Source organism: Drosophila teissieri, chromosome 2L (genome assembly GCF_016746235.2).
Source record: "Drosophila teissieri strain GT53w chromosome 2L, Prin_Dtei_1.1, whole genome shotgun sequence".
Taxonomy (NCBI): domain Eukaryota; kingdom Metazoa; phylum Arthropoda; class Insecta; order Diptera; family Drosophilidae; genus Drosophila; species Drosophila teissieri.
The window spans coordinates 3,411,037-3,425,627 of record NC_053029.1 but is presented as its reverse complement, the minus strand read 5'-3'; the positions used below and the strand labels follow the sequence as shown (position 1 = coordinate 3,425,627).

The following is a 14,591-nucleotide window of genomic DNA, read 5'->3' as shown; positions in this document are numbered from 1 at the left end:
TTGAAACGCTTTAAAGTGTAAGCCAATTTAATTTAAATTATTTCCGTTTGACTGTTGACATATTGATGGTACAAACGTAACTTCTGTTTAATCAGTTGCATGTTTTTACTGAATTCATTATTTTGACATTCGTGCTCAGTCATCCAGCATGGATTTTCCCTTCGTTTCCTTCATGAAGAACGTGAAATATAGGAAACTCAATGCCGTGACACCTGCACACGACCACATGGTGGCCGATATGCCCCACTGCTTCATGCAGATCGGGAATATGTTCAGCATGACGAACACAAAGCTGCTGCAGACCACAATTGCCATTGAGGTGGCCTTGGCACGAATCTACATCAAATGCAATTAAAATGAATCTCAAGTTATATTCATTTAAAGTGTGTGGCTTTGGAACGTACCTTGACAGGGAACATTTCCACGAGGCTGACAAAGAAGCATCCCACCAGGCCGATGTTGCCCAGAAAAATGTCCATCGACATGAGGAGCAGTGGTATCCAGCTGTACTCACCCACATCGTGACTCTCGGCGTATTTGGTGAAGCATCCAAAGGTCGCCAGACTAATGGCCACTCCGGCCGTGGAGACCAGCATGAGGAGCTTTCGTCCACAGATGTCGCACAGCAAGGTGGTCACATAGGTGCCCAGGATTTGGACGGCTCCAATGATGATGGTGCAGGTATCGGGATCCATTGTGCTGCCCGAGTTCGCGAATATGTCCGACATGTAGTTGACCATGGTGAAAAGACCACTGAACTGATTGGCAATCATTAACACCAGAGCGGGTCCATAGGCCTTCAGAGCAGGGCGAGTGCCTTCCAGAGATACAAACATTGAAATAGACCTATATTCAGATGGTTAGAAACTTACAAAAGTCCTTAAACGTGATGGCATCCTGCAGCGGATCGCCTTTGCTCAGTGCTATCTTCATGATCTCGAACTCCTCCATAGCCCTGTTCTGATGGTGAATATTATCCGAGTCCTTGATGTTCTTGTAGTAGCGGAAAGATCTCTCGGCGGCGGAGTATTTGCCAATCCTTATGAGATGCATGGGTGATTCCTTTATGAACAGCAACACCGAAATAAGGTAGCATACGGGGAGTATCAGCACCATAAAGGGTATCGAGTAGTACGGCAAGTGGGTGCCCATGATGTAGCCCACCAGAACGCCAACATTGACCGATAACATGACCATGGCAGAGAAGGTTCCTCTGATGCTGTGGGTGGAAGTGAATGAGTAAGTGTTAACTAATATGTGATAGCACTTCAGCACTCTTCCTGTCGTTCGTGACGTTCAAGTTCACTCTAATCTTTTGCCAGCAGCGAGCTATCGTGGCAATCCCCTGGCGACAGCCATAAATTATCCACTTACTTGGCATCTGCGATCTCACTGAGGAAAATGGGATGAACAATGTACATGCCGCCGCCACAGATGCCAGCCAAAAGTCTGCCCACGTACAGGTACTCCACACTCTGGGCAAAGTACACCAGGATCCAAAGGCACGAATGTGGAATGGCAATCAAGAGCAGACACCTCTTGCTGCCCAGGCGCCCGAGCAGGCAGCCAATCAGAATATTGCCAGTCACCGAGCCCATGCCCAGCATGGAGCCCACCCAGGAGATCTCGAACTCGGACTTCACCTCGAAGCCCACGGGTGAGTCGGACTGCAGCTTCCTCAGGGTGGGGGACAGCCATCCGATGCCGATGCCGTGTGATATGGATATGACATTAACTGGATAAAGTCCGAAATAAATCTCATTCACTGGGAGTCCTTGTTGGTACCAGAAAGAAGACTACTTACTCAGCATCGTGGTTAGCAGCTGATATCGATTCCTGCGATTAAGCAGGCAGTTTGGTCTTTGAAATAATCGCATCAGCATTTTGTCCCCAGAAATTCGAATGTACACTTCACATATGAATTAAATATCACCCCGATCTTTATTCAGTCTTCATCTGGCCACGTATCTCTGACCACTGAAAGGGCTTTCCGCTGAGGAATCGGCTTAAGTATCCGGCCTGTATCCTCTGGCCGTAAAGATAACTACTGGCTTAGGCTAATCGGACGGGTGCTACAAGTGTGATAACCCATTATCATTCCAGTAAACAAACTAAGCCTCCAGTAGCGATTTTCCATTGGTCTCCTCCAGAAAGAAGCAGAAGTAGAGAAAACAGCAGAACGTAATTCCACTACAGCACAACATGGTAACCGAGATGCCCCACACCGCCATGCAGATGGGGAAGATTTTCAGGGTGAGGAAGACGGTGCTGCTCAGGATCACCACAAAGGTGGAGACGCCCACAGATCGTATCTGGAAATATAAAGGATAACATATGTGAACGAGTGTAGTTGGGGTTAGAGTTAACCAAACCCACCTTGGCCGGAAAGAGCTCGACGAGAACCACGAAGAGGCATCCCACCAAGCCGATGTTGCAGAGCAGCACGAAGCAGGACAAGATCACCAGTGGTAACCAGCCGACAGCAGAGAGATCGGTCCTCTTGGCGAAGTAGGTGAAGGTACCGAAGGCAGTTAGGCAAAGGGCGGCCCCCAAAGTGGAGGTCAGCATGAGAACCCTCCTGCCGTACTTGTCGCACAGCAGCGTGGTCACATAGTTGCCCACGATCTGGAGCACTCCGATGACAATGGTGCACGTGCCCAGATTCAGCGTGTTGTGGGATGCCGCAAAGACGTCCGCCAGGTAGGTGGTCACGCAAAAACTGGCACTGAACTGGTTGCTAATGAGCAGGACAGCGGCGGAGGCGTAGGCCTTGAATGCTGGTTTGGTAACTAGGGATTAGGCAAAAATTTGAAATAAATAGATCAAATGTCATGCTTTCTCTGCTCACTGAAATCCCTGTAGTCGAAGGACTTGGCCTTCTCCGTCTGCTCCTTAATTAGGAGATACTTCAGCTCCTCGAACTCGTCCTCAGCCTTGACTTCTTCTCTCCTGATATTTTTGTAGAACATGAACGACCTCTTGGCCGCCTCGAACTTGCCCTTGCGAACTAGGTGATGTGGGGTCTCTGGGATGAAGATGTTGCAGATAAAATAAAATACGGGCAGGGCGCTGATGAACGGGGGCGACGTGTAGTAGTCCACATTTGTGGACACTATATAGCCCGCCAAAACACCCGTGTTCACCGATAGTAAGATAATGGAGCCTAGGCGACCGCGCACACTGAAAAGATTTATGAACAATTTGCTAACCATAGTATATTTTAGCACATCACTTTGAGACTCACTTGGTATCAGCGATTTCGCTTATGAAGGTCGGAAGGACGACGTAACAGGCGCCACCAGTCACGCCGGCCATCAGACGACCGATGTAGAGGAACTCCACGCTCTGGACGAAGTACACCAGGAACCAGAAGGTCTAGACGAATCCCAGGGAATTAAAGAGTGGTGAAATGGTGGCGACAAAAATGCCGACTCATCTTACCGTGTAGGGAATGGCAATGAAGAAGAGGACCATCTTGCGACCAATGCGATCCATGAGTAATCCGGCGATCAGATTGCCACACACACTGCCAATGCCCACGAGGGATCCTATCCAGGACACCTGGCTCACGAGAACGGGGAAATCGAGAGGCGACTCATCCGTCTGCAGTTCCCTCATCACCGGCGACATCCAGCCCACTCCAAGGCCATGCGAGAAGGTGGCTATGTTCACTGCGAAGTATAATGCTCTAGAATCTGGAGTCATGCACTTGTGCAGCATTTGGTTCCTTACGCAGCAGGGTAACCAGGAGCTGGTGCCGATTCCTGCGTCCCAGTAGGCAATTCGGATTGGCAAAGACCGCGGATAAGCGCCATTTGAACGTCATGGTCGAGATGCTTTCTCCAGACTGAATGAGATTCATCTGCGCTCTCAACTTCCCCTTAAATATTTCGTGACCGGTTTATCTAAACCCGATAAGCCAATGACTTTTATGACGTCTACCGCGGATGAATACACTCGAAAAGACTTTCTATTCAAGAAATATTTCTTTTAATTATTTTATTTTGAAATACACATTATACCAATAATGTAAAGGACCGGATTGGCAATACTAGTGGGGAATGGTAGCCAAAATTAAAGGAGATCTTGTAACCCAAAAGGACTCCAGTCCATTCATTCACTATCCAATCATTCCATTCATCAGCAATCTTCCTGAGTAAAGTTGGAAGGACCACCAATTATCTCCGCCATCAGACGCCGCAAATGGAGGAACTTAACGCACTAAGCCATGTAAACTGTGCACCAAAAGATTTAGATTACGTCGAATTCCATGATGAAATAGCTTAGCACTTATCTTTTATGTTATCTCGCCGTGTAAGGAAAGGCAGCACTAAACGTGACCAGCTTGCGGCCAATACAATACCTAAAAGTTCAGGCCTCCCTACTGCCGAGATTACTTCCTCCGTCCACCAAGGATCCTGTCCAGGAACTGTCCAGGACACGTCCTCCACGAGCACGAAACAATCAAAAGAGGTTTTGTTGGAGGGAACTCCCATCAATCTATGGAAAGGTGATGATTAATAGATGGTTCTGATGGTTGATTATCTTCTTTGGCTATCAAAGTTACCAAGAACTGCCAAATAGTGAGGACAGGTGTTTAACGTCTTAGTTACTATATGATGTCTCAGATTAACTAATACTGTCTAGTCAGAAAATCCCGGAGAGTCTAAATAAATAGGGGCAGAAGGCCCACGCATTTTCTTTATGGGTGTAAGGCTTTATTTCCAAGTGTTTCTTTTTAAGTAAGGTAAGTATGTAGGTAAGTAAGTAAGGTACAAGTTATATTGTAAAACAGAAATATATCTTACGAAACATGTGAATTTGTGCGCAAGCGGAAATTATCTGAGAACCTTCCTTATTTAATCAACATCTGGACCATCACGTTTATGTATAAAGAAATTAATACAACAAACAGTACTTTAATCGTTTACGCAACTCTTAAAAGGCTTTTAATCATACTGTTCATTTAAATACCAAATTAATGTTTGCTTTTCTGTGGCCCAAACAAACCAATACAAATTTTAATCAGTCTACAAATCCCAATTAAATAACAAAATTTACAAAAATATTTATTACAATTTCCATGACAAGATTAAAGTCAACGAAACACCTTTGACATTTTATTTATTTATTAGTTTAAAATCGACAACCTTCAGTTGGTTTTAAAGAAGTTAAGGCGCTTAGGGCAAATTCAGCTACTTGTTAATCTTCAATCATTGACTTTCCCTTGGTTTCCTGCAGAAACAACCAGAAGTAAAAGAACGTCAGCAGTGCAGAGGCAGCTGAGAACCACATGGTAAACGATATGCCCCAGTAGTGCAGCATCAAAGGAAACAGCTTCAAGGTACCAAAGACGAGCAAACTCAAGAAAATCACAGACAGCGAGGTGGCCAAGGAGCGAATCTGAAAGGAAGTAAAATAGAGATGCAGTATGTAAATATGATGCCCTTTGAATGCTGCTGTGAATACACGTACCTTTACTGGGAAGAGTTCCACCAGCACGAGGAAAAAGATGCCAATCAGTCCAATATTGGCCACGTAACAGATGACAACCATCAGCACCAGAGGCAGCCAATTGAATTCGCTGAGATCATAGATGTCGGCACAGTAGGTAAAGCAGCCGAAGGCAATGCAACCGATTCCCACTCCCAAGGTAGAGATCAACATCAGAACCCGCCTACCCACGATGTCCACCAGTATGGTCGAGGTGTAGACGCCCACGATCTGGACTAATCCTATGATAATGGTGGCCGTATTAACGTCCACAATGGAGCCGGAAGCCCTAAAAATGTCGGACATATAGTTGATGAAGCTGAAAACGCCACTGAACTGATAGCCCAAGCTGAGCACAATGGAGGCGGCAAATCCCTTCAGAGCCGGCTTGGTCGCTGCAATGGGTTGATGGGATTTAAAGGGTGTCATTCGTGTCGCAAGGGTCTCACTTACTGAGGTCCTTGTAACTGAGCGGGCTGGCATTCCTCGTCTGCTGGGACAAAACCGCTGTGCGTAGCTCCTCGAACTTGACCTTGGATGTTTGCTCGCAAACTGCACTGCGCTGGTTCCTATAGTATCTGAACGAGTTCTCTGCTGCAGCCAGCTGGCTTTTCCTTAGCAGATACGGGGCTGTTTCGGGCAACATTATATTGGCCATAAAGTAGGCTACGGGCAAGATAATGGCCAAGAAGGGTACGACATGGTAGGCCAGATAAGTGCTCAGTATGTAGCCAGCCAGTATTCCCAAATCGACCGACAGCATCACCATCGAAGTCAGAGCCCCTCGAATGCTGGCAACTCGACAAATTAGATTACACTGGTAGTTTTCTTAGCACATCAACTCACTTGCTATCGGCCACTTCGCTAATGAAAATCGGAACCACCAAATATCCTGCTCCGCCAGTAAATCCGCACAAAAACCTGGCTGCGTACAAGTAGTACACATTGGAGGCGCAGTAGATCAAGATCCAGATACACTAGAATGGTTGGCACTTTCCTAATTAACTAAGGACTTGATGAACTTAAGCCCCATTCACTCACCGCATAGGGTCCGGCCATGAGGTAGAGGCAGAACTTCCTGCCCGCCCTCTCAATCAGCAGTGCTATGGTTAGGTTGCCGCACAGGCTGCCCAGTCCCAGCATCGATCCCAGCCAGGAAATCTGGGCGAGATTCACTTCAAAGTTCAGCGGCGAATCGGGCGTCTGGATTTTGGTCAGTGTCGGCGAGAGCCAACCCACACCCACTCCATGTCCGAACGTGATAATGTTTACTGCCGGCAAGGAGCATTATGAACAGCCATTGGATAACCGGCGGGGAAAATGCGGAAAGTCTCACCAATTACCGTGGCCAAAAGCTGATAGCGGGTTTTGTGCTGCAGCAGGGAGTTCTCGAAAAACTTGGCCATTCTAGCCGTTCGAATGTCAAGCTCACTCCAGGGTTTCGCCACAAATGCGACAGCGTGTAGTTCATAAATCCCAGCAGAGAATAAAGCTCCGGTGATTTCATAAACTTTATATCGGCAATATCAGAGATCGCTGGCCATATATCTTTGTGGTGTTTTCTGAATTGGTAATGGCACCCCAATGTCACAAATTACATTGTAAAGATAGGTGGCGAAAGCTGCGGCCACCTGTTATTACGTTTCTCGTAAAACCCTTTTTAAGATTATGTTAGTTTAAATTACTTGTTTTTTTTGTATTTATTCAACAGACATTTCACAAGTCAAACAATTATTTGCCACTCTACCAAACCGGAGATGAGACCACAAAAAAGGGGCCTGTCTGACTCGTCTGGCTTTAAGCTGCAACGTTTACGATGTTGGTCCAGACTCAACAGACACTTTAGTAGATATCCCCAAAGGCGGGAGAGTTCTGGTGAAAAAGCAAAATAAACTGAAGTGAGTCTTCTTGCAGCGAAATGTGTTGAAAGGATAATCCCATTAAAGGACTTCTGCAACCTTTATTACGTTCGCAAAGTAAGTGCAATCACTGAACGCTCTCGTTTTTCTGGGAAAAAATCGATTTTGTTATTTCCATTTCTCTGCACAGTTTTCTTTATTATTTTCTCGCGAAAAACGAAGTTCACAGCGCACAACCTGGTCAGGATTATAAATGTGAAAAATCCGTTTCTTAAGAAAACAAATTCAATCTTCAAACACACGGATAAAGGTTTTCTCATGGCACTTTAAGACCAAATTTGTTGCAAATTCAAGTTAGTGAAACGAAGAAGCCACATGAAGAACTGATCCTAGAAGCAGACTACACTTTTGAACATTGCCTAGGTTATACAAATTTCTTAGTTTGAGCAAGCACCCATCTGAGCTTTTGTTTCTATTTCTAATATTTACCTTTATTTTTATGAAACAAAGTCTTTGTTAGTAGTGCATTTAGGCCATTGAAATGTATTCTCTTATTTAAGTTGAAGTTCGTTTAAAAGCTCTTCTGAATAGTAGATGTTACTTATCGCAACCGATCTTATCTAATCAAGATTTTAGTAACTGAAACGATCTTTTGTGTGGCGACAGCTGTGGAAGATCAAGGTAGCCGAATAGACAACCGATTGTAGTGGTTATATTTCCATATAACAATCATGCCAACTGTGCCTTCGATTATGGCCGCGAATGTGGCTATAGCGAACGAACGCCAATTGCACCTCTTTGCGCATTTATTAACAACAATAACAAGTGGTTATTAAATATTAAACATTAAATATTAGTCATAAGTACTAGAGACTGGCCAAGATGGCTTCAACTGTCTTGCCCTTGGTTTCGGGCACGAAAATGGCGATGAAAATCGCTGCTAGGAAGGATAAGCTGGCGAACATGAAGACGGTTCCATGCATTCCCAGGCTTGCGGTGAAAACCGGCATTAACTGTTATTGAAAAATAGAATTTAATAATTTAATAATTTGCTAAACTCGAGTATCTGCGCATATCTTACCTTTATGGTGCAGGTGGAAATCAGCCAGAGCACCGACATTAGGATCATGAGGGCGGTGCTCCTTACCTTCTGCGGCAGGATCTCCGATACCACCAGGAAGGGCAGGGAAAGCAGTCCGACCGCAGCCAGGAACAGCATGAAGGAGAACCCGGCGAGGGGCACCCAGCTGAACGATGCCACCGGGTATCCGAGCATCTGGAAGTAGCTATACGTGCCCATCGCACTCTGGCCCAGTCCGATGCCCACTGCCGAGACCAGGAGCAGGATCTTCCGGCCCAGTCGCTCCACCAAAACGGTGGATGCATAGGTGCCCAGCAATTGGATGGCACCCACTATGATGGCGGCCACCGTGGGCGGAAGGCTGGAGCCCGCCTGCTCGAAAATCACGGCCGTATAGTTCACCATGGCGAAGCATCCGCACAGCTGGTTGAAGCTTATCAGTCCGAGTCCTATCAGGCATGCCTTGCGGGTCTTGCCCCCAGCTGGTTCGGGAAATTAAATTGGATATATTAGAGTTATGGTGCAACGAAGAATAATGAACATAGGTTCATTACATTTTGGTTCAAAATTCGAAATGCATCCAGTTCAAACCCAATTATTTCGAACTAAGCGGTTTGTTTTCATACGCGCCCCAAATGAAATTACGCATTCGCCGTGTTGAATAGCCCATGTGTTTGAATTGGCTCAGATTGAATTCTAGTTAATATTTCACTACGTCCTGTTGAAAACTCCCAACGACACCCCTCCACTGGTAGTTCAACCAGCACAAAACCCACTTTCGATTTAACCCACTATTGATTTAACCCACTTTCGATTTCATCAAAATTCACTGTGATCTCACCGAAGTCGGACCACGTCACGCCGGTAGCTGCGCCATCGTCATCCTCGCCATCCGCAGCGGTCTTCTCGGTGGTCTTCAGCTTCTGCAGTTCCAGCTGCAGCTCCTCGCTGAGTTCCTTGGCCGGACTCGATTTTATGTTGCGGTAGTACCGCAGCGCGTGCTCCGCCTCCTCAATCTTGTTAACCTTGGCCAGGTGCTGCGGCGTGTCCGGCATGAACCAGAAGCAGCCGACGAACACAAAGGACAGCGAGGACACAATCCAGGACACTTGGGCATAGTTGAAGTAGTAGCCGAGAATGAATGCCAGCAAGAGCCCGAAATTGCACGTCAGCACCAAAAAGACGCCCAAAATGCCGCGAATGCTGCAAAAAAGATATTAACTTGATTGCTACTGGCTTAAATTCTGGCGAGGAACTTACTTGTCGGAGGCCAGCTCAGCTATATAAATGGGAATCACTGTGAAGCAGCCACCGCCAGCGGCACCGCCAATAAATCGAGCGATAATTAAATGCATTGGGTTGCTCGCAATGGGTATTATCACCCAGCCCACCTGTAAATACATTGTACTTTAATTAAATCCACAAAAGCAGTCAATTTCCCATTACCAAATTGGGCAGCGCCATCCACATGAGGCACCATTTCCTGCCGATTTTGTCCGCCAGCCAGGTAAACAAAAAACTGCCTATCAGCCCTCCCAGGCACATACTCGACGCCACCCATCCCTGATCCGTGGGAGTCAAAGGACCCGTCTCCAAAGGACTATTCGCGGATGACAGCTCCAGGAAACTGGACGATGGCCAACCGCAAAAGGCGCCATACGAAATCGTTATGATGTTTACTGAGTTGTTTACATGGAATGTAGAGAACAGCAAAAGAATTTAGTTACACAGGATTATGAATTTTAATCCTTTCATTTCTACTCAATAAATTCGCAAGAAATGCTGTTTGCAAGCACTGATTCCAAGGGCTTATGAATTTAAATCCTTGCTTTTGTGGTAAAGTCAGCCTTTACAGCTATTAATTAGAATATTGGCACAGCAGTTCATTGGTACACATTAAAATCGCTTAGAATACGGTTTGCACTAGAATTTGCGGCTTACTAACCACTAATGGCAGCTAGGTACTGGTACTTGTCACCACCAGTGGAACTCATTTTGCGGGAAGGTATAATTTCAATTAAAATCCTATTTGCGTTTATACATAGCCCCCGTGAGAGTCCTCCGTTCAGGCTGATATTCACCCGGAGCCGGCCGTCAAATATCCGTAGGTGTTCGCGTTTAACTAAGCGAAACCAGTGGCGGGATGATAATATTTATATAGTGCACTAGATCGTAAACGAGCTCTGCTGAACTACGACTACGACTGCGAGTGGCGTAGATTATAGACCGTTATCGCCGCCTCATTATGCTCCGGCCAAATGAGAGCAAAAGCGAATCCGAATCCGAATCCGAATCCCCACATGCACTGTCACAGAATCTAGTTAATTACTGCCCGGGGTGTCAGTGCAAATTTGTTGTTGCTAACCCTCTGACGATTACAATGCTTTTTACAGCCTTTGTTTGCCTTTTTCCTGATTTGATATGCATTCAATGGCTACTCTCTCTCTATACTCTCCCTGTACCATGTCCATATAGAGAGAGCCAGCATTGTAAATTACTCGTGCGCCATAATCGTGGCTAATATTTGGCCAGTCGAGATACCCGGCGCAAACAAAAGTCGCGCATTTAACATTTTGGGCCAACTCGGTTGGCCGTAAACGCGTAAATTTGGATTAGAAGCTGCCGCGAATTAAATCGGATTTTTACCACGCAAAAATGATGCGTGTTCCGCTGATCTCAGCATGCGGCAGTTGGCGCCGTGAATTTTCCAAGTTCTTTAATGCACCCAGTGTAAATAGAGACAAAGGAAAAAACTGATCCTCTTTTATTGGGCTAAATTATAACTATTATTAGATTGTATATAAAGCATGCGACATGTGCTCAACTCAAAGGAGTTGTGATGAAATCAACTTTCTCCCTGTCTTCACAAGTTTCAGTGTACCGAATGCTCCCTCGTTTGAGTTCTCCACATAATCGCAGACGCAGCCCGCTGACCGTAAGTTTTATCACAAGTTATTCTCACTTGGGGTAAAGTTTTATGACCAAAGACCGTAAGGCAGATAAGAGCCGTGGCCAAACAACAAGATTCGTGGTAGATGATAAAGCTGGAAGCCAGAAACCCAGAACGCAAGTGACTGTTGAATTCCGGATCTCGCCGTTGCCAGCCGGATGAGTAATCACGAATTAATCAAGTAGTCAAGCCAATGCATTGCATACTTTTGTGGGCCAACTGCAGTGAGCAGCATCACTTGGAGAAATAATATGTTGAAAGTGCTTTATTTGTTGCTTATTAAATAGCGCTCTGGGGCGGATTAAAACTAAATTCGTTACTAATATCGTTGGTAAATCTAACAGGCGGGAGTACCCGAGCATCTCAGATGTGGGTGGCGATGTGTCCGTTCGTCACCGCCGATCCCTTGGCCACTCCGCCATCGTCCACATAGCCCAGTTCCCGCTGCACCGCCGAAGGACGACGGTTGCGGGTTTCCGGCAGGAGTGGCAGCGAAATGAGGCCCACGAAGATGGAGGCTCCGGCAAAGACCCACAGGTACAAGACCAGCCCGGGGGCAATGGTGGCCTTGACCGCATTGAATGCCTGCAAGCAATTAGCGTTAATTCCATCTGCAAGTACTCTTGGTCAGGAACACCCACCTCTATCATGCCGAAGAGCAGAAGCCACGAAACAGCAGATGCCAGTGAGTACAGCAAATCGTGGAGCTGAAAAGGGATTTCGGTCAATTAAATGCATAAAATAAGGAGCCCCGCAGGTGGCCTTAGTGATTTTGGCCTTAAGCGATGGCTTTAAATTATTTGAACAATACAATTGTTAGGATAAACAAATGGCAATTGCCGGCAAACTGGCTTACCTTAGTGGGCAAAACCTCGCTGCTAACAACAGCTGCCAGGGGATAAAGGCCAAAGCTGACCAGAGCCAGCTGGATGGCCAGCAGAACAATGGGCAAATACCGATCCGCCCAGTTGCCCAGCAACCAAAGTTGTCCGTAAGCCTTGAATAGTGCCAATGCAATGACTGCTGCGGCAGCAAAAAGCGACGAGAGGCACAACAGGAGCTGCAGGAGAGGAAATTAATTGCAGGTGGGCAATGGTTGTGCAATAATGGCTTTTTTGTCACTCTTATTTTCTACGAACTGTGACCTGATTGCCAACACCAACCTTTCGGGGCAAACGCGGACCAACGAGCCGTGCGAGCAGCGCTCCGACGCACTGGGCGCTGGCCAAAACCACGTAATTGGTTTCCGTGGAATAGCCGGTGCGTCCGAGGAAGTCGGCTGCGTAGTTCAGCTCCACAAACACGCCACTTAGTTTGGCGCACACGGTCAGCAGGAAGCTGACGAATGTCAGCCGGATGATGTAGCCGTGCGACATGGGCGTGGAGGCCACGTTCTTGTCCCTGCTCCGCAGCTCCGCCTGGAACTCGTCCAGCTCGCTGAGGTACTCCGGCTTCTCGCGATCGTCGATGTCGCGGATGCCGCGATACCAGCGCAGCGACTTCTCCAAGCTGGCCATGTTGTTCTTGCGCAGATAGTAGTGGGGGCTCTCCTGCACGAAGGGGAACGTCATGCTGAACACAAAGGACACCGCACAGCCCACGATGTTCACGAAGGCGTAGGGCACATAGAAGCCCAGGACAAATCCCATCAAGATGCCCAGCGTGCGCCACAGCTCGATGGTGAAAGTGAGGCGGGCCGCCTTCTCACGCGACTCGGCAATCTCATTGATGAATATTGGTAGCACCACAAATGCGGCGCCGGATGCCACGCCCGCGAATAAGCGGGAGGCGTAGATGTGCACTATGTCGTTGCCGAAATGGATGCAGGCCCAAGCAGACTGGAAAGAGGAATGCATTTCATTTTAATTTCTATCTATCAAAAGGGAAATATTTTCCCTTCACTGATCAAAATACCTAGTAACTAGAAATTATTAGAGTATGGAGTTATTAAATTAAAGCTTTGATTTAGGTGGTTTAACATTACAACTAAAATTGTCTTATTTTATTCTTGTATATTTGTTTTATTTTATTAGATATTAAATGTGTCTTGTACTAGGTTCAAGTTTTTTAATCTTTGCATATGCTTACTGTCACTATCACATTTTGTCATCAGTGTTCCTCGCATACAACAAATAAAAATGTCGATATACATGCAAATTTTCCAATTCAACGAACCATGCGCTGAAATTGATGCCACTATTGGAATTCGCTCACTCCTTGCCGTCAGTCTAACAAATGCCCCCCTTTTAGTTCCACTTTTTACTCACTATTTGGAGCAGCCCAGAGCAGAGAAGCACGGACTTGGGACCGATTTTCAGGGCCAGGAATCCGGAGACCAAGGCACCAACGGCGGCACTGAGGAAGAGGTATCCTGTCAGCCACGCAGTTCCCGCCGGATCGGTGGCCTGGTTCAAAGGAGTCCTCTCCTCCGATTCGTAGAGCGTCATGTGCGCCGGAGTGATGCCAAACATGAGGCCAAAGTTAAAGCAGAGAATGTTGCCTGAAATTGAGTTACAAGTACATTTTATCATTTAATTAAGTACAAAGAAAGTAGATAGCTTCAAGTGGCCAACTAACACTAATATTAGTATGACATTTATGCTGAAATTACTTATTTCTCTTAAAGCAAGAGTGAATCTTGGAGGGCTCACCTAAAGCCGTGGCAACACTCTGGATGGCCGGGCCACCCACTCTTTTCGGCAGGCACATTTTGTTACAGCTTCGGTATCCAAAATCCAATGGTGGAGCCTGGGGGAAAACGCCTGCAATTCACTGCACTGACTGCTAAAATGAGAATCAGTTAATGGATGCTGTGGGGTATTTATGGCCTAGGCATCGGCGCTGTTATCTCACCCTCGTCCAGAGATAACAACCGTTCTATGCGCCACCAGTTGAACCCCATCCATGGGCCACGAAACGACCGTAGACCGTGTCCGGACGTGTTTTCGTATAGTTGGCAGTTGAGATGGCCGGGATGAGCAATGTGCAGGTATATATTTGTCCAACGTGAGCAAACAGTCCGATTTGGCGATAAGATCTGAAGACGTCTGGCTTGGCAGCTAGTTTTGTTTATGGTGAAATCTAAGGGTGGCTCACAATGCTTTTTAATTAAAACGAAGCGAACCAATTGAAAGCAATTGAACATTAATTGGGCGAAGCAGTTTTACTCAATAGCCAAAGTTTTACTCAATAGCCACAGAGACGAAAA

At 46.5% G+C, this 14,591-nt stretch overlaps 5 protein-coding genes across 5 annotated transcripts; all 5 read right to left on the bottom strand.

Annotated features, from left to right (window-relative positions):
* Window positions 1-16: 16 nt before the first annotated feature.
* Window positions 17-2,013, bottom strand: LOC122616740 (facilitated trehalose transporter Tret1). Its single transcript, XM_043792299.1, has 5 exons — window positions 1,805-2,013; window positions 1,375-1,735; window positions 873-1,219; window positions 405-817; window positions 17-336 (listed from the first exon to the last, which is right to left on the bottom strand). The coding sequence occupies exons 1-5, from the start codon at window positions 1,881-1,883 to the stop codon at window positions 136-138; spliced, it is 1,401 nt and encodes a 466-aa protein (XP_043648234.1). The 5' UTR covers window positions 1,884-2,013; the 3' UTR covers window positions 17-135.
* Window positions 1,919-3,875, bottom strand: LOC122616730 (facilitated trehalose transporter Tret1). The gene is made up of 6 exons (XM_043792289.1): window positions 3,733-3,875; window positions 3,442-3,671; window positions 3,245-3,375; window positions 2,849-3,180; window positions 2,377-2,789; window positions 1,919-2,312 (listed from the first exon to the last, which is right to left on the bottom strand). The coding sequence occupies exons 1-6, from the start codon at window positions 3,860-3,862 to the stop codon at window positions 2,112-2,114; spliced, it is 1,437 nt and encodes a 478-aa protein (XP_043648224.1). The 5' UTR covers window positions 3,863-3,875; the 3' UTR covers window positions 1,919-2,111.
* A 1,232-nt stretch (window positions 3,876-5,107) lies between these two features.
* LOC122626079 (facilitated trehalose transporter Tret1) lies at window positions 5,108-6,931 on the bottom strand. Its single transcript, XM_043806202.1, has 6 exons — window positions 6,830-6,931; window positions 6,535-6,764; window positions 6,340-6,470; window positions 5,947-6,284; window positions 5,476-5,888; window positions 5,108-5,403 (listed from the first exon to the last, which is right to left on the bottom strand). Exons 1-6 carry the CDS (start codon window positions 6,897-6,899, stop codon window positions 5,203-5,205), a joined length of 1,383 nt encoding a protein of 460 aa, XP_043662137.1. The 5' UTR covers window positions 6,900-6,931; the 3' UTR covers window positions 5,108-5,202.
* A 1,170-nt stretch (window positions 6,932-8,101) lies between these two features.
* Window positions 8,102-10,566, bottom strand: LOC122626712 (facilitated trehalose transporter Tret1). The gene is made up of 6 exons (XM_043807080.1): window positions 10,379-10,566; window positions 9,880-10,112; window positions 9,694-9,824; window positions 9,275-9,636; window positions 8,434-8,915; window positions 8,102-8,365 (listed from the first exon to the last, which is right to left on the bottom strand). The coding sequence occupies exons 1-6, from the start codon at window positions 10,425-10,427 to the stop codon at window positions 8,219-8,221; spliced, it is 1,404 nt and encodes a 467-aa protein (XP_043663015.1). The 5' UTR covers window positions 10,428-10,566; the 3' UTR covers window positions 8,102-8,218.
* Window positions 10,567-11,652: 1,086 nt separating this feature from the next.
* LOC122626710 (facilitated trehalose transporter Tret1) lies at window positions 11,653-14,451 on the bottom strand. Its single transcript, XM_043807077.1, has 7 exons — window positions 14,237-14,451; window positions 14,035-14,167; window positions 13,651-13,883; window positions 12,547-13,221; window positions 12,240-12,443; window positions 12,025-12,090; window positions 11,653-11,968 (listed from the first exon to the last, which is right to left on the bottom strand). The coding sequence occupies exons 2-7, from the start codon at window positions 14,090-14,092 to the stop codon at window positions 11,747-11,749; spliced, it is 1,458 nt and encodes a 485-aa protein (XP_043663012.1). The 5' UTR covers window positions 14,093-14,167; window positions 14,237-14,451; the 3' UTR covers window positions 11,653-11,746.
* Between the last annotated feature and the right edge of the window lie 140 nt (window positions 14,452-14,591).